The sequence below is a fragment of the Eutrigla gurnardus genome (assembly GCF_963514095.1).
Source record: "Eutrigla gurnardus genome assembly, chromosome: 12".
NCBI classification, from domain to species: domain Eukaryota; kingdom Metazoa; phylum Chordata; class Actinopteri; order Perciformes; family Triglidae; genus Eutrigla; species Eutrigla gurnardus.
Genome location: NC_139926.1, coordinates 2,565,098 through 2,591,885, shown reverse-complemented (window position 1 = coordinate 2,591,885; position 26,788 = coordinate 2,565,098). Strand labels below are relative to the sequence as shown.

The 26,788-nt window shown below is 47.6% G+C and overlaps 1 protein-coding gene across 1 annotated transcript; it reads right to left on the bottom strand.

Annotated features, from left to right (window-relative positions):
* efnb2a (ephrin-B2a) lies at positions 1–22,783 on the bottom strand. Its single transcript, XM_084023563.1, has 6 exons — positions 22,692–22,783; positions 21,941–22,567; positions 13,830–14,113; positions 6,774–6,866; positions 5,493–5,600; positions 1–3,883 (listed from the first exon to the last, which is right to left on the bottom strand). Exons 2-6 carry the CDS (start codon positions 22,051–22,053, stop codon positions 3,477–3,479), a joined length of 1,005 nt encoding a protein of 334 aa, XP_083879689.1. The 5' UTR covers positions 22,054–22,567; positions 22,692–22,783; the 3' UTR covers positions 1–3,476.
* Positions 22,784–26,788: the final 4,005 nt, after the last annotated feature.

Below are 26,788 nucleotides of genomic sequence, written 5' to 3'. Positions count from 1 at the left end.
CATAGGAAAAACATTTTATTGAAAAACATTTTCAGTTTGTAACAGACTGGTGGAATGTGTGTCATTTATCCTCACTTTGAACTTGTTTTAAATTTTTGAATGTTAAATCCATTTTTTTCACAGCCTGGCCATCTCATACTGCAAGGGAGGGGAGAACAGGGCTACAGCCACCCGGTAACCATGACATGACTAAAGAAAACCAGGGGGGACGACAAACAATGCAAATATAATACTGTGTTACTTACAAACTGGACTGGAGTTAAATCAGAAACAGAACAAAAAAAGAAACTAATTCAATAAATATTTATGGTACACACTTATGGCACAAATATGCAGCAGTCGGTTTGGCAACTTTTCTCTCTTTTTTTTAAACCAAATTACCATGGAAACAGTGCAAAAGGGGAGGGAGTGGGGAGGACACGGGCTTTCCATCGAGCGCTAGCTAAAATACATAGCAAAAAATTCAAATTTTATACAAAACATCTTACTTGAAGAGTTTATAAAAAATGTTTTTATTGGGTTCTGGTCAATATTTACATAAGCTATTTACCAAAAAAGTAGTAGGCTCTGTTTTACTGAAGTGTATTCCATTTTTTTCTGTACTTCTTTTCTGTGTTTACTTTCCTAAAAAGGTGAATAAGGCTATTGTAACAACCCAGGATCCATATACAATACAAACATTAATGTATTTACAGTTTCTTACCTACAGAAGTACGGTGCAAAATTACTGAGTCAAGTGACCAAGGGCTGACCATACGAGCAAGGCATTTTACAGTAGCCTGAGGTGCTTCTCCTAGCCTTTAGGCTAAGACTCTCACAGCATTGCTGCAACGTTTCATAGCAGGTTGAACCAAAGCGGGTCAATGTTGGGAGAGCGTTAGTCGAGGGGCAGCTAAGAAAAGGACGTCAGATTCAAATAAACTAATAAGATTGTCATATTCGGCCGCAGACAGACAGCAACTAAACAGCCATTTCTTTGTAGTATGTGTGTGTGTGTCTGTTTTTCATATTTTCTTAAACACCTGTTCAGGTGTGATATATATGCTTTTTAATGGTTTCATTTTTCACAGTTTACCTTTGAACTACGGCACATAGTTAAAACAGAAAAAAAGGTTAAAATGATACTACAAAGAATGCAGGAAATAAAAACTAACAGCAGGCTTGTGTGACATACTTTGCTAGTCTTGTGTGACATACTTTGCTAGTCTTGTGTCATTTGTTTGTTGTTACATCTTTCAGTGGTTAAGAACACTTTCCATAGGTGTTTTTTTTTTCTCAGAATCGATTAAAAAAATAAATAAGAATTGCATATTTGCAGATTTTGTAGCCTCTTAGAGGCACAAACCTCAGATCATACAAGGCTTGGCTTTTTCGGTGAAATTTGATGTTCGTTATGAACAAACTATGATGATGGGCTGATACATGTTCTGGGAACAGCTTAAGTCACGATTATGATCCTAAGCCAAAGATATTAATGAATGTGAAGTCACTGACTTGTTCAACACACACACACACACACACACACACACACACATGCAAGGGAAACATGAAAGGTGTGTATGAGGAGAGTCACTGGGTGTTCATGAGAATTATCCTTTGGGAGATGCTACTCTGAGTGAGTGTGGGAGACACAGCTACTCTGCCCTTGTGTACACCAATGTGAGCTATTTTGGGTCAGATGAGTCTACTCCCTGTTGGGTCCCCCCCCCCTCCCCCACCCGGTCCTCTTTCCCAGGCCCTGTGTCTGTGGACGAGCGCTCATGAAAAATACTGGACTTGGAGATATGAAATAATCAAAAACCTAGATTGCATAATGTGCACTTATACCATAATATATTAACATTACGTCCACTACTTGTCCATCCCGCCTGACAACACCTGTGCTCTGTGTCTATCATAAATAAATTCTGCTTTTTATTTGATTTTATTTGATTTTTCGTCTTCGTTATGTCCTTTTAAATGTACATCTATTAAAAAAGAAAAAAATAAAATACTCACAATATGGAAATGCTAATGGAGATTGAGAAACAGTGACAATGTAAGATGTCCCTGTGCTTTTTTTTTTTTTAATAAGAATAGGAGAGCACCGGTCACACTGATCCTGGCCCTCGGGGCACCCTTAATCATCATTACACTCCCAGGGGTAAACATGACAGTACCTAGAGCAGTTTCAGCCAGCTAAGCTGACCTCAACTAGATCTCGGGCCTCTTCTTCACCTGATGCAAAAAAAAGGCAGTAAGGCCAATTGGATTTCTTATTGCCCCTAACACTTCCCGTGTGAAAAGCCCAGGATGTAGAGAAGCGGAGGTGAGCCCTCACTACTAAATCTGACAGGATACAGCTGCTCTCCCAACGCTCGCCATCACTGTCTCTCTTAAGAGTGGAGGTACCAAAAAGGGGCTTAAAAGTGCTGCTCTATGTATATGAAAGTCCTCCACTCTTCCCAGGAGCCACCTGGGCAGACCTGACAGGCGCTCTCGCCACCCCACGCCACTGTGGGGTCGCTTGTGTTTAAACCTCACAAAGGATATGACGTCACTAAAACTACACCAGGGTGTGAAAACCAGATACGACGGTGCAAAAAAAATCTTTTTTCTGCCTTAAGACCTTCAAGTAACATCTGAACGATGCTGGAAACATATCTGGGAGAAATGGTGCGATGCACACTTAAACCCAAGCAGTTCACATTGACTGGTGAGGCCGTGTGTCTGTGCGTGTGGGTGAGTATGCAGGTGTGATGGTGAGCATGTGGGTGGCAGGTGAACGGGTGTGAGTCGCTCAGTGAAGTCCCGGAGAGGACTGGTGTAAGAATCGCTCTCCTTCCTCGTCCCACTGGTAAATCCACAGAGTCTGTCTGGCTAGTGAGCATCAAGGGCCATTTAGTGAGTTCATGGTCAGCCCGTTGTCTCCTTTACATCTCATCCTCACTCCTTTTTTTGAATTCCTCTCTTTCTCCAAGCAGTAGTCTCTCTGAAGGCGAAGCCAAAAGAATTCCTTCCCCTCCTCTCGCGCCAGTAAACCTTCACGTCTATACATCCGTCCATCCGTCCAATCCGAGAAAAAAGAAGAAAAACTGTGCATCTGTCGACCTTTCTGACCCCGCAACACTCAAACGGTCCTCAAAACAAAACATGGAGCAGCATCGGGGGAAAGAATCCTCTCTTTCCTAAGAACCCCGGAGAGCAGCAGCAGTGAGCCTCCTCTCCGGCCCTCCACCGGCCGGCAGCAGACCGGGACCCAGCCAGACCACCAGCTATCAGCCAAACTTTGAGGAAGGAAAAAAGGAGTGACGAAAAAAAATCAGAGACGAGGAGGAGATGACAGAGAGAGAGAGAGAGAGAGAGAGAGAGAGAGAGAGAGAGAGAGAGAGAGAGAGAGAGAGTCATTGCGGGCGTGCCGTCGGTGCCAGCCAAAACTAAAAACCCGCTCTGCCCGGGATTGTTCCAGTTTGTCTCTTGCTTTGAAAAGTTCCGGCTCAGACCTTGTAGTAGATGTTGGCCGGACTCTGAGGCGGCATCTCCTGAACTATGTAGACCGGGTGGCCGTAGTCGCCGCTGACCTTCTCGTAGTGCGGGCAGAAGACGCTGTCAGCAGTCCTGAGCGGGATGATGATGTCGCTGGGCTCCGAGCCGTTATTGTTCCCGCTGCCTCCGCTCCGTTTGGGCGTGGCCAGGGTGCTCAGAGATAGCGTGGCCGCGTGCTGCGGCGAGTGCTTGCGGTGCCGCCGCCGGTACTTGAGCAGCAGCAGGACCAGCATGATGATGATGATGATGAAGATGACGCTGCCCGAAGCGATGCCGACAAAGATGGCCACCTCAGAGCCGATGACGCTGGAGGACTTTCCGCCGGTGTCGTTGTCGGTGCCTTCTCTGGGCGCTACACCTGGGAGAGAGAGAGAGAGATAGAGAGAGGGCAACATGAGTCAAATGAGTAAACTAGCCGAGTCAAGCTATAAAACCTCACTTACATCGTCAGACAACGGTCAAAACAAACTGTAACCAGGAAGAGGTGAGATAATCATCCAAATAGAGACACTGTGACAATATATTCACACTGATATTCCACTAATGAGTCTGACTGAATCATGTGCAGATGACGTGTGTGATGGGGCCATCCATTGCAGAAGGAGGTTGAAGGGAAGCCGTGATCTCAGATGCTGTTTGAGGATCCAAACAAAGTTGCTGCTTACTCCTGCCCTTTGCTTTCATCCTCCAGTCTTTTCATCGTGTCACCGCGAAGGCGTCGCGATCAGCAGCGAGGTGGCTGAGAGCGAAGCCTGACTGCGGAGGGCTTTTGGTATAAAGGTCACATTCGATCGGCGGCTATTCAAATTCATCCAGTGAAGACTGCAACCTTGAAAGTAGGGCAAGCGCAGCCTGATCGGAGATACAGCGGCTGGGCTGGATGCAGGCAAATGGCACTTAGATAAATTGCATTTTGAAAGACATAAAAAAGCAAATTCCTTTTCTAACTAACGGCCCCAGCGGGAAGAAGATAAGAACGAGCGATTCGATGTCAACCCGCGGCATTAATTATGAAAGCCAAGCTGTGTGATGGACATTCTGATCCACGTCCAACAACCCGAGGGCGGGTTTGTTCTGTCCTCCCCAGGACGGGAGCGTGTTTCCTGGGCGGGCGGGATGATCGTGTCTCCCTGTCTGCCGCTGTCGTCCTGAGGGCCTGATCGCATCTCGATGCAGGGGGAGAGGATACGGAATGGCAGCCGGCCCAACGCAAGGACCCTTCCTTTGTTTTACAAGAGGATTATGCTGCCTCAGACGTCCTGCCCACAGCACTCTGACGCCCATATGGTTGTGATAGCTGGCGGGATGGATGGCTGAGACATTAAAAAGCCGGAGAGGACAGGGAAATGGAGAGAGCAAGATGCTGACGTCTGCAGAGAATGATGGCGGCGTGGGTTTAACGGCTATCTGCATGCTTGATTTGGGGGTGAGGACATAAAGACTCAGGTGAGGCCACGCCCCCAATGAGCCAGGGCCGTTCATGTAGGTCAGCGTGTTTCTTCCTGTTTCTTCTTCGCTGCGGAAATTGCCGGTGGGATTTATCTGGGGAGGTTTTGAACTGCAATCTAATAGCGGAGGGAAGAGCGGTCGGCATGCAGCCGGTGAGTTGTGATTGGGTGCAGAAACAAGCGCGTGTCTGTACTAAGAGCAGGTCGTTAAAAAGATGGCAGACAGCGATCAGATCATTTTCCTGAAATGTCACTTAAGCGTCGGGTTAAGGCTGGAAGGGGGCCAGCGTGGAGATACCTTCTAAGTCCTTGAGAGGCCGGAGATGCCTATCACTTTTATGGGCAACATTCAATTACTGCCTGATGAATTGCCGACCTTTCTCTCCTTCACTTTCACATGCACACCTCAATGGGTCTCGCCCACACACACACACACACACACACACACACACTTAGCCATAAATCCTTCCATGCAATTACCAATTTCCTGGGATTTAAACTGCAAGTAGGTAATCTCACCTGTTTTCACCACATCGTTGTGGTTGTAGGTATCCTTGTCATCCGAGGGCTTGGGAGAGTAGGGGACTCTGGTGGGGTTGTCTTTGGGTGAGATGGGGTCAGAGGGATCTGAAACGATGCAGAAAAGATGCATCAAAATTATTATTTTTCACTGTCGTGTTGAGAGATTTAAGATGGTTCAGTCTGGCGGGGATCTCTGTCCCTGTTGTCGCATGAAGGTTGATGCTGTGTTTGTGTTTAATCATGACACACATTCTAGAGGCTTATCTCCATGAAGACACCAACACGGTTTCATCCATCAGGCCTGAAATAACAACTTTTGCTGCTGTGTACATGTTAAAGTCACAGATACACCAGGAGACCATAATCAAGTCTCTGGTTTCCCACATAGTCTTGTCCGGTCTCTGGACTAATGTGAGCATCGTCATGACAACAGGAAGATGATCAGCTGACAGTCTTAGGTGTCACAGCGTGAATTTCTTGCTCAAATTGAAATGTTTTTCTTCAAATAGGTGAATGAGGCAAACCCTTCATGTCATTCATGCAGATTGTTGCTCTGGGATGGTTTGCTGCTAAAGTTTCTGTCAGTATGTGTGGTGGCAGACTCCGACACAGTCACACTAAACGGTGTGTGAAGCATCTGCTCTTTGGAAGCCGCTTTTCCAACCCTCGCACCGTCAAACCACACTTATAGTACATTTTATTTCATAAAGCTATTGATTTGCAAGCAGCTCTCAACACCGGAGCTGGTTTCAAGTTCTATTTAACGGCTGAGCCAATCCCCACGACCGTTCACGGCCTGCTCTCTCCTCTTTCTTCCTCTGAGCTTCCATTCATTCCCTGACCTTCACCAATCGCCGGTGTCGCTTTAGGAATAATCCTTGCTGTAATTGAGAATAGGGTCTGATGTGTGTGTAGAGTGTGTGTGTCACACATGGAGGGTCAGGTCATGAGAAGTGTGTGTTTGTGTGCCTCTAATCTACATGTGCATGTGTAGAAAGCCTTCCAGTTGAAGGAGTGGAGAGCAGCAGATGCTTCCAGTGCGTGTGTGCATGCAAGCATACGCGATAGTGTGCAAGTGGGTTTCCGCTAGATTACATCTCCGGCCCCCTCGCAGCCCCAGGTGTCATGGAGACGATGGAGCCGCGAAGCCTCCTACGACCTTATTAGGGCATTTTCAGAGTCTCGCACAGTTTTTCACAACGTGCTAGTGCTCACACCGCGGCCGCCTGCGTACGCCTGCAGGCGCTCGCGGCCCCAACTCAATAACACAATACTCACTTTGCCCCACTTTCATGATTATCTTCATGGACTTGGTCTTGCACACTCCCCCCTCCTGGTTGTCGATGCCCTCCATGGTGCCGTTGGATGTCGCTGCAACAGGAAGAGAGGGACGAGGTTAGATCAGCTGTCACTGCATCAAAATATGCTTAAAACTCTCAAACCACACGTTCACATACTGGTATAACTTAACGTTGTGTTAAGAAAGACATTGATTATTTTTATGTATATATTAATTTAGAATTGAATTATTTCTTTTTAAAAATATTTTATTCTTTATACTTCTTTATTGAAAAACAATGAAATAGTCTTAAAGATGATGATCATGAATCATAACATCGCCCTGCACAAATAAAGGATGAATAAATAATTCATTAGCATTTAGCACTTTGTGATTTTTTAATGAAAAATGCGTTGTGAATAAAAAATGTATTGTTATTACTATCATTATTATTATTATTATTTATTTAATAAAATATATTTTTGTATTGTTTTAAACCAAGCTTTACTTTTCACTTCTCTACGACGACAGCGAGCTCAACAGCGTTTTCAGGTCACTCATGATGATATTTACCATTATCCTGATAATGGAAATCCACCACTATCAATTGTGAGTGTTTTTATTGCACTCCACAATAAAAGCCTCTATCATCCCATGCCCTGTCGCCTTGAGTCTATCTCAGAAAAACAGCCAGTTCCCAAAGACAACAGAGGCTTCCTCTGAGGAAGGATAGGAGTCTTATCGCCTTTAATAAAATCACAATTCACCTGCTCATCACTTCGGATGCTCCGCTCCGGTGGGATCGTTCACATCCCCAAAGTCAATTAACTTGAGTAATTGTGACTGTAATACCTCTAACTGTGCTGATGGGCCTCATGAAGGAGGCTGTTAGGGGAGGTGAGAGACTGAGAGAGGGGAAACCAGTGCATTGCCATGATGGCGGCCCTCTTCGCAAGCCACGGGAAATTCGGCGGCTTATCGTGCATTAGCACTAACTGCACTCCAGAGAGAGGTAGCCAGTTATTAAGGAACACACTTTTGGATTTTAAAAAGCCCTCAAATGCACAGATCTTCAAACTAACGTGGCTGCCAGGCTGAAGAAGAAGGAACGACCTGCTGACAACATCAGAACAAATCAGGAGAGGGATGGAAATTAGTGTAAAAACAAGAAGTAGGGCATTTTTCCAGGAGAGAAATGAAGGGAACAGAGGGATAAATACCCCAACGGCCCTCAGATGAGCTCAGCTTAAAGGGTCTAAAAACACATCAAACCCAGGAGAAAACAGCAGTGCACCGCTAAACACTGTGTTTAAGGGACAAGCAGCAGATGTTGGTGGAGGAATGTGGAGGGGCGGGGCAAGACGTCTCCCTCACACACACACACACACACACACACGCACAGCTTAATCAGCTGGATGTTCATATAACTGCCAAACAGCCAGGAAAAGAAAAGGGCTCCAGATAAGTGTGCTAGCACTTACAGCTAGCTTGAGAGAAGCTAACGTAGCATTCAGAGGGCTCAATGAGCTGAATGCTTTCAAGCCTATTAGCTGCCTCTCTGCTTTTATCTGCGCTGCCCCTGGAGGCTGCTGGCAGCACTACGGCTGGCTTGTATCATGAGGGGGGGGGGGGGGGGGGGGGGGGGGCTGGGAACGGGGATGAAAGGTGGGGGGGGGGGGCAGCAGGGCTTGTGGTCTATCAGGTCAGTAACACAGAGGCTAACGAGCTGCCGGGGCTTAGCAGCTTGGCTTCCCGCCAGCCACGACGGCCCCCACCACGCTGACCGCCATCCCCTCCCTCCTCTCTCCCCTCCCTCTCCTGCTCTCTCCCCTCCCTTGAACAACACCCCGTCATCCCGGCTTCCTCCTCTCCTGGGCCGCCACCTTGCAGCCGCCGCCGTCTCCCCATTTTACCCCAGAATGCGTCCTCCTTCTCATCCCTGCTGCACTCCAAGTTGTTTCCCATCACACTGCAGGGGAATTGAAACGCAGGTGCTGGGATCCCGATTGAAATAGCTTTGAAAAAAGAAGCTCTGCATAGTTTGCTGCTTTCCCTCTCTCTCTCCTCTACCCGGTTTCTTTTTTCTCTTTGCAGCCTCCCAGCTACCAATCATTTTGATCCGAATCCCCTCGTTTCAATGAGACGGTGATGGGAGCGGACACAAAGAGCATGTTAACAAGGACTCCCTCCCTCCCTCCCTCCCTCCCTCCTCCCTCCTCCCTCCCCCTCCATCTCGCCTCCTCTCTCCCCCTCCAGTCTCCCTCTCGAGTTGACCTATGGCTTTCCAGTGGAGACGGAAAAGCACATTACAGACAAAGCTCCTTAAAGGCTTGTGCTCCTGTGTGTGTGTGTGTGTGTTTGTGTGTTCATTTCATAAACCTGTTAGCACAACACACATGAATTTTACAATCCCGCAAGATGTCATTAACCAACGCTGTTTACTTTGCAGTGGTCAGCACGGCGACGGTGTGTTGGAGGCATGATGTCGAGTCGACGCTCATAAGCACTCGTTGAGAGGTCAGAGTTCACAGAGGGGCGATGAGTGTGTTTAGGTCTGCTACACACGTATCGCCTCCTTCCTTTGTTCTCTTCTTCTTCATCAACATACATTTGTGCTGAAGCAAAGAAAAATCTATATCCTCATCAAGCCTCCAAAAAACGTTGTTGTAACTACATTTCCTTGACATTTCAAAGATGTCTGAAAAAAATCCTTCAATCTGGAGTTGAAGCTTTACATTTTTCTTCCCCTTTAAATGTGGAGTCACACACACTCACTATGCCAAGCTGCAGCCCCGGCAAGCCTGACTTGGATTTAAACAGAATGTGATTGTTGAACGGGCTAAAGCCGGCCGGATGACTTGGCCCTGCAGTCCAGACGAGGCCGGGCCGGAGTGGCTGACAGACTAGCTGTAGAGCTAACCAGCTAATCCATGATGCCGTCCTGAGGGACACGCTGGAGGTGGGGGGCTGGGACAGACCTGGTCATACAAGACCCTCACAAATGGATTTAGTCACCAACTAGTTGGCTTTACAGCGTCGGGGTAACACGCACAGACAGGAGGGGAGCAGAGAAAAGAAATAGCTGGAAAGATTAACCCACTACCTCATCTCGTGTGTGACCTTCAGCAGAGAGGAACAACGACACGGGAAAAGCTACATCTGATGTTCATCCACTCCATCTCTGAATTACACAGTCTAGTTTCCCTCTCCTGAGCAACTGGCCATGTGGTTGAGACAGGGTTTTTGGGGCTGAAGGAGACCGGTCCCACACACACACACAGTCACACACACACACACACACACACACACAGTCACACACACACACGCACACACAAATGCAAAAACAGGCTCCACAACAGGTGAAAAAAGGCCATCAGGAAAAATCACTCACCAGCAGTGACAAAGTACCGCTTGAGACCAAAGTGACAGCTTGAGTGGGGCCGTAAAAAATGGTCCAGCACACACACACACACACACACACACACACACACACACACGGGTCACATGTTGTCTCAAACAAATGGTAGAAATCTGTGAAAGGCCTCACTTTGAGTGTCTGTCTGTAAGAGCCATGTGTAACCCCCCCCCCTCCCCCCTCCTTAGCTTCATTTACCCTAATTTACTTAATTTGCTCCTGTTATTAGATCAGGGCTGGAGAATCTCCTTGTGTCTAACGATCAATCATGAGCTATAATCCAGATAAAGCTCCATTTTATGCTAGCCTCCAATGCTACAGATAACTGTGCTAGCATTTAGAGCTAGTTTCAGAGTAGCATTTGTAGTTTAGCTAACAACATTCAGAGAGCGGTAAATACGCTCTCTGAATGGTGGTAAATACGATTTCTATCATTTTGATGAGCTTAAGTTAAATTTGATATTAGGTGGAATAACTTCATAACTTTTTTATGGCATGTTAATATGAAATATTTGTACAAATATGAGTTAAAATATGATAATGATGTGTCGTATCAAGTGCTCCACTTTGAAAGCTGCTCTGCTGTCGTATTCTGTTGGTAGGCTATAATTAACCCACGATGCACTGCTCCGAAAACAGACAATGCTTGGCCATAATGGAACAGAGCTAAAGAGGCAGAACACCAGACTGAATGAACAGGATGGACGGCGCGTCCCAGAAAGTCAGCTCTGATCTGAACGCGGTGCCGGGGTTACAGGCCGGTGACTACGCATCGTCTCCCTGTGCCCTAATCACCCATGACGGGGGGCCTCTGCGTTTAGGGACCACGGCGACCCTCGGACAAAGGTCAGGGCATAATCTGATAACGACCACGACTCTCTCAAAACACCGACCTTTAAAATCCATGATTCAAAACCCCTTTCATGAAACAGTTATTACAGCAGTGATGAGTGACTTAGTTCTAACTTTGGGTGCAGAAAACACCTGACTGTGACTGAGTTTGTTTTTAGCTCCACAGTGTAACAATGATGTCACCAGCGATCAATCAGTATGAACCTGATGGATCGGGCTGAATCAAGAAGCCGTCCTTTCAATCACACAAAAACCTGCAGCACATATTCAATTCACATCATATTTAATGAGAGGAACGTTCCCCGATGAGGATCGGAGCGGCGAGGCGGGGGAGGTGACGGGACAATTTTCTGTTGTGACCGTGGCAACGGGTGATTCCAGTGCTGATGAAACGTCCGACTGGAGACGCAGCCTTGTCCTTCTCCTGCCCTCTTCAGCTCCTCATCCCTCGTTCCCTCTCTTATGGCCCCATTCCCTTTGGCTTTATTTCTCCCCTCTCTCTCTCTCTGTCTCTCTCTCGTTGCCTCTCATTGGCTCCCGCCCCCCTTCCCCTACTTATTCATTCCTCTCTCCCTCTTTAGCTCATGGAATCATCCAGCTCGCTACGTTCTCGGGCTGCAGGCCATGCTGCCGCAAACGATCACATCAAACTCATCTGCTCTCAGCTGGAGCAGCATTGTGTGCTGTTTGAAAGAGAAAAAGGCACGCAGAAGTACACACACACACACACACGCACACACACACACACACACACACACACGTATCGGCGCAGTGACGGAAATCTGCCGCCGTCCCTTCAACGTGAATCCACAGGACGGTACAGGAAGAGACAAATGCTGAGGACGATGTCACAGCTACTTGAGTGGGGGGGTGTCCAGGCTTGGCACAATACTCGACACAAGGCAGCACTAATCCAATTGGTTGAGACGGCGCAGCATTGATGTGGGAGCCTCGGCGATTGTGAGAAGAAACGGAGGATTAAACGGCGGTTAATTAATTACGTATCGAGTGCTCACTCCTAGAGACTAATGAAATCCTCGAGGTGAACTTTCTGAGGCAGTGTCACACTCCGACGGAGCATGGGCAGCACTGCTGGAGGGGGACAAACACACACACACACACACACACACACACACACACAGGGGGGACCGGTGAGATGGAGATGCTTTCACGTGCACGGGGGGAAGTCCAACGCTGAGCGTACGTGTGTCTATTAGTCCCGAAACAACCACCTACACCCTCGCTCCCTCGCTGCCGTGTGTGAGCTCCAGTGTTTACCGGCACAGCCGGAGCTTCTCCAGGCAGCACACGAAGAAGAAGGAAGAGCACACATGGCAGCGGTGCAATGCAGCGGGCTGAGCTGCAGAGCTGGGGCCGGAGAGAAGAAGCAATTAACAGCAAAACGTGACACACTCCGGTGCAGAAACAGCTCTTTAGGCTACGCATTAGCATGTTGGGGAGCCGGGACGGCGGCGATGGCGGAGGCCGGGGGGGGGGGAGGTCGGCAGAAAGGGAATTTGCAAGGCCTGCAAAAATTGCATTTTCCAACCCGTGTTCTTTTTTCCAGCTCTGAATTGAACTTTCCCAGCCGGCGGAGAGGCGGACGCCATCTCCTCGCCTGCTCGGGCTGCGATACAACAACGTACAGATGTACAGCAGAGAGGAGGACTGCTACAGCTGTGTGTGCACAGAGAAGATGCTACAGACTGCAGCCTTCCGAGGGAACGTACGTGTGTGTGTGTGTGTGTGTGTGTTTGCCCCGTAGACTGTATATAAGAGGTGGAGGTGTCATGGTGACGGCGTTTTGGCACCAGGTAAGAACCAGATCTGGATGCTCATGCTTGCTTGCACAGGTAACTATTACCACCAAAACCAATTAACAGCTGTATTTGCTGAAACAAGCGTCTCACCAGTGAGACCAGCAGACGTGCCCCGCCATGAAAAGGCCTGCAGCAACCGAACAGCAGCCACTGTTGCATGTTTGACTTTAAAGTTAGTTCAGTAGAAGTGATTGAGCATAATGTCTGGCTGAACCTGTCTGTGTGAAACAGCTGCTTGACGCATCTCTCTGCAGGACTTCTGGTTGCCGTGGCGCTCAGAGGAACATTTCATAGGAAGGCACTTTAAAGAGGTGTTCACACACAACGTGCCGGTACCTTCCACAAACTCCACTTCCTGTCTCACAAGAGACGGTTTGGATCTTTTTTCTCTCCTCCTCTCTTCCTACTCAGAAAGATGGCCTCCCCCTACTGTGACAGCTCACAGATGGCCGTGGCAGAGCATCACAGATGGTCCTATCTGCGGCACACACACCCCCATCAGCGCCACGCAGATGGTTCAGTCCACCTCCCATGTTTCAAACCGGGGGGCCGTCACTAGAGCCCATCACAACTTCCTCTCAGGACGGCGTCCACGGCCGCACCATGTGACCAGAGAAGAGCTGTAACCATCTCATGTCCTCCTATCAGAGCTGCTCGTGTCCACGGAGGTGGTTTACTTTGAATGATCCTAACTTTACACCCGTTTGTAGAAGAAGAAACACATTCCTCTCAATGGACTTTTAGCATCAAGATTCCTCTGCATAGATAAAAGATCACGAAATAAAAACATTCATCTTACATGATGCAAGACAGCGTTCTCAAGTCAAGTCCTGTTAAAAACACCTTACATTTATTTATCCATCACCCCGCCCCCATAATCCTCCATCAGATGGCCAGTTATTGACTAGAATAAGGAAACCACACCACCACTCTGAGCCATATATAGGAATTTGTTGTTTTGTACTCACAGATGATGTAGTAGTCTTTGCCCCTGAAGAACTCCAGCCCCCACAGATTTGGGCTGAACTCCTGAAACTTGAGGGTGAACTTGACGTCCTGGTCGGGCTTGACACAGTTGAGCAGCGGTGTGTCGGCCTTGGTGATGGTGCAGCTCTCCAGCTGCTCCCGGGGGACCATGTACACCTTGTAATACTCCACGCTGTCGCTCATCCCGCCGTCCACGCGCGGGCACACAATGTCCAACTTATCCCCGATCTGGGGGTACAACACCACGCCTTGGCCGGGCACGAATCTGACAGGAGACGGGGAGAGAGGAAGAGGATACTGGTTAGCTGCAGAGAAACAGGATGATAAGTCATTCATTATGCAGCGCAGATTGGAGTGTTTGCCATCGAGTCTCCATATCTTCCAAAAAAAGACAAGTTGGCTTAATTATTGATGTGGTAATTACTGATTGGGTCCATTAATTTTAGATGATGAAGGATAATGGAAAGCGTGATGTGTGTGTGTGTGTGTGTGTGTGTGTGTGTGTGTGTGTGTGTGTGTGTGTGTGTGTGTGTGTGTGTGTGTGTACGCGCAAAGTGATCTAAAGATGAAATCGCAGCTTCTCTGCAGCGTCGTGGCAACGATGGAAAAAGAGAATAACGAAGCGGCTAAATGAGGAGAAGGCTCGCCGGGTGTCGGAGGAAAAGGCAGGACGGCGTTGGCATACCAAACAGAAAATTAAAAACACAATAAAAGCCTGACTTGGCGAGGCAGAATCACAACAAGAGGGAAGCAGCAGAAAACAGACAGACGAGGGAGCCTGCAGGGAGCGGAGTCCAGTTTCCCCAAATTCTTCCCTAAAATAATGTTGCTATTTAATGTGAGCGCCGAGAAGCGTGAAGCGAGGCTGAGTGCCGAAGGAACGATGGGAACGTCTGCTGGGACGTCGAGGCTGGACGTGTCCACCAGTATGAACCAGTATGAACCAGTATGTACAAAACCAGACCTTCAAACCAGTCAGTCTAGCTGCTGCTTCTGTTCTCTGGAAGTCAACGCAATAGAAATAAAACATCGCCACAGACGTGTGTGACATGTTAAAGCCCAGACAATGAATTCATTCACTGAAATCATTACAAAATGATATTAAATAATAATCCGCAGATGAATTCGCAATGAAAGTAATTGATGCAGCTTTATCATGAATTACATGATTAAGAATAATTAAATTCCCTCTACAATTAGGGGAATGAAAGACCTGTAAGCAGTCCATGTGTGAGACTGATGCATTGTTAATAATTGAACAAAATGATTTCTGATCAGCCACTAATGGTCTCAGGAGTGGAGATAAAAAAACTCTCTCACTCACTATTATGGAAGAGAAGTGAAAAATACAAATAAAGAAATGTTTTTAATGTGATCTCCTTTATTCATGCAGGGAGCCCTTATGATTAATGATCATCTATTTAAGACTATTTGACTGTTTCTCACAACAGTATGTTTTAGTGTCATTTGAAGCGTTTTTTTTTTATGATTATGGGGATAATATTGTGAATCACAATTATTTTGGTCAGGATAGCGGTGACCAGGTGACCTAGCCGGTTCCCCCTTCTCCGGTTCTTTTGTCTTTCCCACGCAGACCTGCATCATCATATATATGTGTGTGTATATATATATATATATATATATATACTGTAAATACAAATGTCTGTGGGCATCTCCAGATGACCTTTCACCCCTTTTCCAGGAGAAACTGAGATGAGCTCACTACAAAGCAGAAGGTTTCCTGTTTTCCCGACTACAAAGAGACACCGGGGGGCCGGGTGGCAAGGCAGTCCATTCATAATTAAAAAGAGCACTTAATGAAATAGCAGCGGAAACGCATAATCACGTTTATATACATAAAAACATCTTTCACAGAACTACTCTCTCTCTCTCTCTCTGTCTGTCTTTCAAACCCACGGATACGGACACATGCATTATTCCTCCTCCCGTCTCCAACAGCATCATCATCATCATCTTCTCTTTATTCCGGCGCAACACACACACACACACAAGCTCACACACACACACGATGGCTAACTAGGCCGAGAGAATATTTTTTTCGGCCCCCGGGGGACGCACTCAGTGGTGGTACAGTGTGTCCAGTGACACAGGCAGAGAGAGAGGGGTGGAGAGAGTATGTATGTCTATGCTCGGCAGCGCCATCTGGCATCATCTTCTCATGTGTGTGTCTGAAGGAAGGGAGGGAGAGAGAGAGAGAGAGAGAGAGAGAGAGAGAGAGAGAGAGAGAGAGAGAGAGAGAGGTCCTTAGAGAAGCCGTGGGGGACTCCTCCACTGAGCTGTGTGTGTGTGTGTGTGTGTGTGTGTGTGTGTGTGTGTGTGTGTGTGTGCACGGTTGAAAGTGTTCATTCATGCGTGGAAGTCGGCATGTGTGTTGTGTAGATGGGTGAAAGCATGCATGCATGTGTGTGTGTGTGTGTGTGTGTGTGTGCACGCTACAAAAAAGTCTGAAAATGTAACTCAAGGTGATAAGAAAGTCAAAATGAATACACACACACGTTACACACACACACACACACACGTTACACACACACACACACGTTACACTCACACACACACAGTGAACAGGTGTTTTTCTGCTGTTTTCTGACAATCCTATCAACCAGGGTGTCGGAGCTGCTGCTCTGCTAGCATGAATGCTATCTCTGCAGGAACACATGACTAAACCTATACACACACACACACACACACACACACACTGTGTTTTATGAGATATGCTATCACAACAGCTGCATCATGTTTCTCTGCCTTTACAACCCCAAACCTGCGTCCTGCCTTCATGGGGGGGGGGGGGGGGGGGGGGGTATCAGGGCCTGGTCTACCTGAGCCTGATGCAGCCGCTGCATCCATGGAGAGGAGGAATAAAGGCCTAGCCATGATGGTGAATGGGTTTGACCCCCGCCCTGCTCCACCTCCCCCATCATAAATATTCCTGCCCTGAAGAGGTTGCAGCCCTGCTGGACCCGAGGTCTGCTGCTGGTCTGGAGAGGAGGCATTAGACGCATTAAAGGCTGCTTCCCTCTTCGAGTCTGTGTTTAAGTGTATTGTCTGCAGTCATCCCACAGTATGTCGTATAAATACAAACAAGGAAATACATGATATACTTGTGAAGGAACCCGTGTCCTTGTGGAAGTGTGATGTAAAACTGTTTAGCTTGTTTATGTCATGGTCATGTACGTAGAACTAAGTGACATGAATATGAACTGTAATATTACATGTTGATAGAATAACTACAGAAAAATGTATTTAGCGATAAAGAAAACACCAAACATGTCAAAAAAAACACTGATTCCTTCTCATTTAAAACCATTTTTAAAAACTATGTGAGAAATTTGCTGCTGAATTAAAAAAAAATCGAACTTAATTTTGAAGTTGCTGGTGTAAGATTTATTATTTTAATAATAGCTAAGACTTCTGTAAATGTGTTTATTGGTTACATTTCGTTCTAGGAAGGTGGGAGAGCGGTGTTTAAGTCAGGTTGGTATGAGAGCCTACAGGTGGACCAGGGGTCGCTATGGAGACAGGACTGGGAACGTGGGACGGCTGCAGTGAGATCGCTGAGAGCTTCCTGTCATGTCACATGTGGTTCTCCTCCTCCACCCGGAGCAGGACGTAGAACCACAGGTGACAGCAGTCACCCATCTCTCCACCCTTCTCACATCAGTGTTCATCCTCCACCTCCCACCCTCCTCCCTCCTCCACCTCCCACCCTCCTCCCCCTCCCACCCTCCCTCCTCCACCTCCCACCCTCCCTCCTCCACCTCCCCGACCAACACACGTCTCTGAGATGCCGTCGGCCCGTTTGGTGGGAAGGTGAGAAGATCCACAGGTGGCTGAACTCGCTCCTCACAGTCAGTTTTGTTCGGTTCTCATAATCTAACACAGTATGCATATATATCTATATATATATATATATCTATATATATATATATATAGATAGAGAGAGAGAGAGAGAGAGAGAGAGAGAGAGAGAGAGAGGATGCAATTATCTTTCAGTGAAATATGGAAATGGAAGTTAAGTGTTTGTCCCTACATGACAAACCCTGCCGACACTCCTGGAGACTTGAAAGTACATTTGCCGTGTGACATCTGTTTACCTCGTTAGTCTTCCACCACCTTTTAGTTTGGTGTCTTTTTTTAGTGTGTGTGTGTGTGTGTGTGTGTGTGTGTGTGTGTGTGTGTGTGTGTGGAGTAGTTTGGGGAGGGGAAATGTTTAGGGCAAAAGGAAAAAAGGAGGAGGACTGTGGATCTACTTCCTGAGGTCGTGACTGCTGCATCTGTCGCAGTAAAAAAACAACCCTCAAAAAAGTTCTCATCTGCGAGTCTATCTGTCTATCTGTCTGCCTGCCTGTCTGTCTGCCTGTCTGTCTGTCTCGTCCCCCCGTGTCCTCCTCCTGTGGCCCCGATGTTAGCAGGAAACAGTGAAAATGAGGGGAGGGCGAATATTTAGTGCAGATCAAGAGCAACTGTTTGACTGTGAATGTGCAGCTGCGAAGCACGGATTCATCAGGGCAGACAAAGAGGCCACGCCGGGCATTGTGGGGGTTAATCCACAGAAGTCTTCACAGCGGCCGGCTTTGGCCCAGCTTTGGCCCCGGCTTTGGCCCTGGCTTTGGCCCTGTCGGCCGAGGGGACGGAGGTCCCGTGTGTCTGGTTGTGTCTGCGGCCCTTGGCCCAGCTTTCATCCAGTAATCCAGGCCTACGGGTCGTGAGCAGGCAGGACGTAACCCCCCCGCGTGGCCCCGCGTGGCCCCGTGTGGCCCCGCGGGCCCCGAGCGTCTCTCCCTCTGTTTCATGTCTTCTTTTATTACTCCGTCTTAATCATCACCTCTTTTCCTGGCTGATCATTAAAACGCAGCGTTCACCTCTCTGACCCCGGCGCGCTGAACTCTGTGTCCAACATGGCAGCGTTGCACTTTCTCTCCCCCCATTTCCCCCTCGCCAACCCGGCCGATCGATGTAGCGAAATTAAAGCAACTGATCTTCCTCTCTCTCTCTCTCTCTCTCTCTCCTCTGTGGGGGGCGAGGGAGGAGGAAGAGGGAGGGTTTCGTTACGACATTCAGCACAAGGCCTCGTCAGTCATTCATGATGGACCTGCATCTCTATACGCACCCCCAACACACACACACACACACACACACACAAAAGGACCCAGAGAGGTGCCCCCGTCAGTGCCCGGTCACAAAGGGCCTTCGGGCTTCTCTGTAATCTCTTAATGAACTGCAGTGGAAGAGAGGGAGCGCTCCTTTTACATAAACCGTGTAAAGCAGGCCTCTCTTTTGTTTCTCCTTCCCAACTACAAAATGGATTACCACAAGGAGGAGGTGTGTGATGTGATGGTGAGATGGGGGGGGGGGGGGGCTCTCTTGTTTTTTTCTCAGTAGGTTCATGCATAAGGGGCAGCAACGTAGTAAAGCACAAACAATGAAGTTTAATCGACACAGCCGTGGGCCCTGTGGAGGGATTCTTTTTTCTCTGCACAGACACACTCAGAGAGAGAGAGAGAGAGAGAGAGAGAGAGAGCGAGAGAGAGAGAGAGACAGAGAGAGAGAGAGCGAGAGAGAGAGAGAGAGAGAGAGCCTCCATGTTTCTTTATCCTCTCCCCCGGCCTATACACACAAAGGCATTAGACTGGCCCGCAGCCTTCACATTTCTAACATTCAGCCTCCCCTGAATAGTCAAAGAGGACGAGGACAGACTGACGGAGGGACAGACTGACTGACGGAGGGACAGACTGACTGACGGTGGGACAGACTGACTGACGGAGGGACAGACTGACTGACGGAGGGACAGACAAACTGACGGAGGGACAGACGGAGGGACAAACTGATGGAGGGACAGACGGAGGGACAAACTGATGGAGGGACAGACAGACGGAGGGACAGACTGAGACCTGTGTAGAGATGATGGTTATGATGCGATGTTAAGTTATGTATGTAATATAATATAATAATGTGTGTAAGCTGCATGGACTGTGAGAGGTAACTCGCCTACTTCAGCAGGAGAGACACAAGGCCTGATGGGAAATGTCCCCACTGTGTTGGGTTTGTGTGGAAACGTTGTTATTTTTTCTTCAGCTGAAGGACTTGAACTGAAACTGAACAGAACGAGGCTCTTCACAGAGACTATAGCAGTCCCACAATGATATCACTCTGTGGCCTTTTACCTCTGAACTCTCCGCCCGGACAGCAAAGAATGTGCACATGCACGCGCTAATTCAGCGGAATGCCCGCCAGTCTGTGGTCGCCCAAGGGAGGCCTGTAGTCCTGGACTCATGTAGTCCTGGACTCCCTCCGAGGCTGGACGCGGTTGACTTTGTGTGTGTGTGTGTGTGTGTGTGTGTGTGTGTGTGTGTGTGTGTGTTGTGAACTCTTTAAAAAAAAATAAACTAATGTGGAAAAAATAAGAGGTTTCAGGCTCAGGAAGCGTCGTCATGTATCTTGTGTCTATCGACATGAATATGATCACTTCTGCGCAAACAACTCGCCGCGTTAATAAAAGCTTGTTTTCTCCGTGTCGCGTCGTCGGGGCCACGGCCGTCTGTGTGTATTCAGACGGCCGTGGCCCCGGTGTATTCAGACGGCCGTGGCCCCGCGCACACCGACGTCCGGGGCACCGCGGACGGACAAGGCCCGAGCGCGCTGCAGCGCACAAGTTACCGGGCCGTTCAAGGCCGTTCCCGGCCACGTCACAACAGACACCTGTTAGACCGTCATTGTGTGTGTTTCACCGGGGAAAGACAGAAAGGGGGAGGGGGGTTTCTGGCTGCTCCGGTGCCAAAGGGCTGAATTATTGAGCGAGTTTGGCCGTGACGAAACGGCCACAAAGAGGGGCGCCCCCCGCCGGGTGCGAGCAGGGCGGGGAGCGGGGACCGCCTTTCTGGCCCTCTGCGAACATTTAGGAGGCAAACGGAGCTGATGTGAGATCTCCGTACGGAGCCCGGTTCCTCCGTCCAAACGCACTATTTAGAAGAAACACATACCCGCCCGACTCTCCCTCCGCGGCGCCGTGACGCGGCCGCGTTCAGAGCGAGCGGCCTGCTCGGTCCGTCCAAAGTTCCCGTCTCACAAACTATTTGTCCGCTTTAATCCGCTCCACAATGCGGTTTGAATGGTTTATTATAAGGCCCGGTACACCGGCGGAGCGTCCCGGCAGCCCCGCGAACACATTCACACAACACGGATTCATCGCTCTCCAACGTCTCATTAATAATCTCTTCATGGCGGAGGAGAAAATAACATCCAATATGTGAAACACTGCGAGGGAAGAAACGGGTCCGGACCTGTTACAGTCCGATATGAATTATAATACTACCATCGACGTTATTATTATTAATATTATTATCATTTTTATTATTATTATTATTATTATTATTATTATTATCGACTATAAAGTTAGCCTCAAATTGATTTTACTTCAAACAACAAAAACGCGTCACACCGAGCGGACAAACTCCCTAACATCTACCAGCGAAGAACACATAAGAGTGGTGATGGTGCGGCGGGTTGAGCGGCGCGGCCGAGCGGGCCGCTGCGCGTAAATCTCCCCGACCAGTCAACCCGCCCGCGGAGCACCGAGCAGGGCCGGACGCGGGCTCTGTTCCCCGGACAGGTGTCTCATCATTTCGGGCTCATTCCCGGTGGTGACGGAGTTGAGCTGCGTTCAGATCGATGTCGGGTTTTTAACGGACCATTAAGCTTCTCTGGGAAACTCGGCTCACAGATGAGCAACTATTAGAGAGGCTATTTCATTTGGACTAAATGTGACTTTGGAGACGCGCCGCGGTGCGTCGAGGCGGAGAAAGTCTGAGCAGAAATGAAAATGTTAAATCGCGCTACTGAGAGCTGTTGTTCTACTCAATGCATGAACGGGAGTTGTTTCTGTTAAAAAAAATAAAAAAAATAACTATTGATATTCTACGCATATCAGCAAGCCACGCGCGGCAAGCGAGCCAGCGAGCCAGAATAAAACTGCCTTATTTTTCAACGGGGTCTGGCATGAACTCGTCGCCACACGGGAGAAGCGTCCACGGCGCCACGGGGCCGCGGATCCGCGCGGTTCGGGTCCACTTACTTGGTATTTGTTGTGTTCCAGTAGATGGACTCCAGGATGATCGCCCGGCACAAGTCCACTTTGAAGGCAATAAACAAAACTCCGAAATAATATCTCCACATCGAGTCCCCCATGGTTAGCCTGCGCGCCTCCGGGTGCACAATCCTCCTCAAAAAATCACCAAATATGTCCACACGCGCAAACAAACAAATAGATCAGAGGACAAGCGCTCCACAAATAAAAGGCTGACCGCGGCAATTTTCTTCGGCTTATATCCCGATCCGGTGGGGATGCGCACGGACACGAACCCCGGTCAGGCGGACTCGAGCATCTCCAGACGGGAGCTCCAAACAGGCGCACGGCAGTAGTTCACTCAGCGGGCAGCGGGGCTGTGCGTCCCCGTGTTCACAGCGCGCTGTTGTACATCCCTCAGAGCACGGCGGCGGGCTGTCCGCGGCGGGCCGGCGGCGGATGAAATCAACACAAATATAAATCCCCTGCGTTCAAGTCCAGCAGTGCACGGCCAAAAAACCGGGACGGAGATGGTGGAATGGTGAGATATTCCCCTGCTTTCAGACGCTGCTGCTGCTGCTGCTGCTGCTGGTGGAGGTGGTGGTGGTGGTGGAGGTGGTGGTGGTGAGCAACAAACTGTGGGTGACAGCAGCAGAAAAATGAGGAGGGCTGAACAATGAGGTCGGGTGGTCAAAATGAGGAAAATGATCAAAAATGAGAATGGAAGAAATCAAAGGAGCTGGAATGGAAGTTCTCATACTCGAGGTCCCAACAAGTGCTGCGGCTCAATCCTGCTGCAGATCCCCGAAACGCCCCGCGGAACACGGAGGGATGATGCCGCGGCGCTGCTCCGAAACCTGGATGCAAAGTAACTGCAAGGGACCGCGACTGGGAATATTTGGTGGAGCTGGTTTGGCCCAGGCCCCGCCCCCCGCCGCCGCTGATTGGTCCCTCGGCGGGGAAGTCAGTAGGAGCTCCGCTGTCAGTCAAGCAGGGCAACTGGTTCGGGACGAGATTACAGTTGGATCCTGTTTTTGTCGATAGGTCGATGAATATTCTGTCTGATTCAAACATCATAAAAAACATGAACGCACACAGTCCGATCACGTGACGCCGATAAAGGTGAACTCCACCGCAGCAGACTCCATGTCAATTAATGGCGTTTTTACACCGCGCTGCTCCCGTCTTTATACTTTAGAAATATGATTATTATTATTATTATTATTATTATAAATGTTATATATTTAACACACACACACACACACACACACACACACACACACACACACACACACACACACAGGACGGGACGGAGCCCGCGGTGCAGTTGCATTGAGAGCGCTCATTGTGCACTCAGAGTTTTTCGAAAGGCACGAGCGCCCACTAGCGGAAAATTCGCTTCAGGCACAGTTGAGGAAAGTCAGAAACAATCGAATTATGTTTCATTTTACGTCTAAAGAAAACAAAAAGTAATAATAAACCACCCAATATAGCGTATTATTGCATAATAAATACAATAGAACATTCTAGTATTTTAAACACACGTTGTTTCCGAACATAGAAGCAGTTTAAATTGGTAATGCACGTTTCTAAACTTTGAAGGATTAAAAACTGTTTTTTTTACTAGGTTCTGTCCCCGACCAACACAGTTAATACGTTATTATTATGATTCATATAATTACACCTATTTTGCTTTATAATTGCTTCCCTAACAATTTAAACTTTACTTTAACGCGCATTCAAATTCAACTCGGAGCCTCATTGATATAACACACATTCACACTTTCTGCAAACCCTTTTAGTCAATGGCCTCTAATTAGATGAGGAAACACGCGGGCACGCACACGCGCGCGCGCGCTGAACGCACCGTGTGAAGTTTTGACACTTTTGAACGCGTTAATTCGATCAGCGGGTTTGAAGGGCCGCCGCTGTGGATTGCGGCTGTTTGCGGAGCTGATGGCCGCTGATGGGACACCGGGACGGTAATTGAGGAGTCCGCCGCTGGAATAAACACAGACCGGAGATCAGCCGAACCACAGACGCGGTGTTTATTTGGAACAGTAGATTATTCGATTCAAGGACGGGTTAACAGCCCGACACGACGCGGCTCGGAGACCCGGGACCCCGCAACCAAAACTCAACTACACTCTTTCTTTACTCGAGACCAAGCCCCAAATCATCCGGAATATGTGGAGATGGACAGAAATTATATATACTACTATACTATATATATAGTATAGTAGTATATATCATTTATATATATATATATATATATATATATAAATTTAGAATTAATTTATATCTGATGATTTGAGTTTTTTTCTGTAAAAATCAAAAGTGTGAAAGTGTGGTGAATTAAAGCTGAATATTGTGCAAGAAACGATGTTTATTATTTTCATGTAAAATTGTAGCTGTGTTGTCTTAAATTATAGTTTCAGTAGGAAAAAAATAAAGATGTCAGGTTTGAGTGTTTCTTTATTTTTAAATCTCGAACTTCCTGCCTCTCATTCAAGTCACTCAACCTGCCGATAATTACTGCGGAGCGTCCTTCCTGCAGACCCGCAACACACACACACACACACACACACACACACACACACACACACACACACACACACACACACACACACACACACACACACACACACACACACACAGTTAACAGTTTGACAGTTGCAAACAGGAAAGCAGTTTGGACAGCACTTTAACTATTGTTGCTCCAACAATGGTGAGAGATAAAGTGGATTAAACGGAGGACCGGCAGGCTCATCATTCACTTCCATCAATGCAAACAAAACTTCGAAGCCATAATAATTAGCCTATTATATAATTCATATATATATATATATATATATATATATATATATATATATATATATATATATATATATATATATGATTACAGTTATTATTATTATTGTTATTATAACTCAAAATACGTCTTTGCCGCCTTGGTTCAAGCAATGAAACCTTGTCGTGATGATTTCCAGGAGCGGGTCATCTCCTTCATTGGTTCTCAAAGCTGCAGGCTGCTTTTCATCCCGGACTCAAGTGGTCTGAGGGAGACCGTCGGCAGCGGGACGCGGACTCCGTAGCCGACGCAGGCCGCGCTGGAGCCGTTCCTTCAGACCGGGGTCCGGGAAGGGGGACTTGTCTTCCTCCTACACTACACACAACTTCAAGTGCAGGTCACAAGTGTTGACACGGTCATAATGTGATGATGAGTGAGAGATGGAAACAATCATTAGGGGAGCGGCCATTTGTTTCCATATACGTCACAGTCACTCATCCTCCACTTGAATGAATTTACTACATAATACCGTGCACACATGTATATCATCTTCATATTTTATTTAAATACATAAATCACATGTGTCCCCATCAGTCTTCCCACCGCGGAGAGAAAACGTCACATTATGTTTCAACAAATCCCAGGGCGGTTTCCTTCTCCAGGACGAGACAGGCCGAGCACCTTACATGAAGACCAGACACCAGACAGGTGCAGAGGAACACTCTACAAGCACTTTATATACGACCCAAGCAGGCAGAGACATAGCAAGAATAATAAACAAGAATAAACTCACCTTGAGGTGTACCATTATTTCATATTATTTCATAATAGGCAGCAAAGAAAAAAGCAGTTTTCTGGCAATAAGAACCAATCCACATACATGGAGAATAAGAACTGATCCACATACATGGAGAATAAGAACTGATCCACATACATGGAGAATACAAACTGATCCACATACATGGAGAATAAGAACTGATCCACATACATGGAGAATAAGAACTGATCCACATACATGGAGAATAAGAACTGATCCACATACATGGAGAATAAAAACTGATCCACATACATGGAGAATAAGAACTGATCCACATACATGGAGAATAAAAACTGATCCACATACATGGAGAATAAGAACTGATCCACATACATGGAGAATAAGAACTGATCCACATACATGGAGAATAAGAACTGATCCGCATACATGGAGAATAAAAACTGATCCACATACATGGAGAATAAGAACTGATCCACATACATGGAGAATAAAAACTGATCCACATACATGGAGTATAAGAGTATAAGAACTGATCCACATACATGGAGAATAAGAACTGATCCACATACATGGAGAATAAGAACTGATCCACATACATGGAGTATAAGAACTGATCCACATACATGGAGAATAAAAACTGATCCACATACATGGAGTATAAGAGTATAAGAACTGATCCACATACATGGAGTATAAGAACTGATCCACATACATGGAGAATAAGAACTGATCCACATACATGGAGAATAAGAACTGATCCACATACATGGAGAATAAGAACTGATCCACATACATGGAGTATAAGAGTATAAGAACTGATCCACATACATGGAGAATAAAAACTGAACGCCACGTCTCCATGTTTAGTTTGGACTCTGGGGACAGAAAGCAGACCTGAACCTGAACCAGACCACCAGAGAGGAGATCAGAGACCACCAAGAGGAGAGAGTTTGGTGTAAATGTTGAAGCTCCCTCTCCTCTGCTGCTCAATGATCCCTTATCATCAATTAGCAGTTGTAGCCTGTAGTCCCCGCCCACATTCCATGAAGCTCCGCCCCCAGACGCAGACCCCCTGGGCTCTCATGCCAGACTCACAATTTGATGTGGTCTCATGATTAAACTCGATCTTCGCCTTCATGTCGATGCGGCTCTCGGTTGAACCGGAACATTCAAGAAAGGCTCTTCATCAGAGCGGTTGCCAACAGGAAGTCATTGTGAAGACCTCAGACCTGGACTGATGTGATCCTAAGGCAGTTTTTTCTCGCCACTGTCGCTGTAAAGCTTGCCC

Excerpts from the sequence above, each read along its gene's own strand:
- efnb2a (XM_084023563.1), bottom strand. The coding sequence starts at position 22,053 with ATGGGGGACTCGATGTGGAGATATTATTTCGGAGTTTTGTTTATTGCC. Across the intron at positions 14,114-21,940 it reads TGGAACACAACAAATACCAA|ATTCGTGCCCGGCCAAGGCG; the intron begins GTAAGTGGACCC and ends GTCTCCTGTCAG. Across the intron at positions 6,867-13,829 it reads CAAAGACTACTACATCATCT|CGACATCCAACGGCACCATG; the intron begins GTGAGTACAAAA and ends TTCCTGTTGCAG.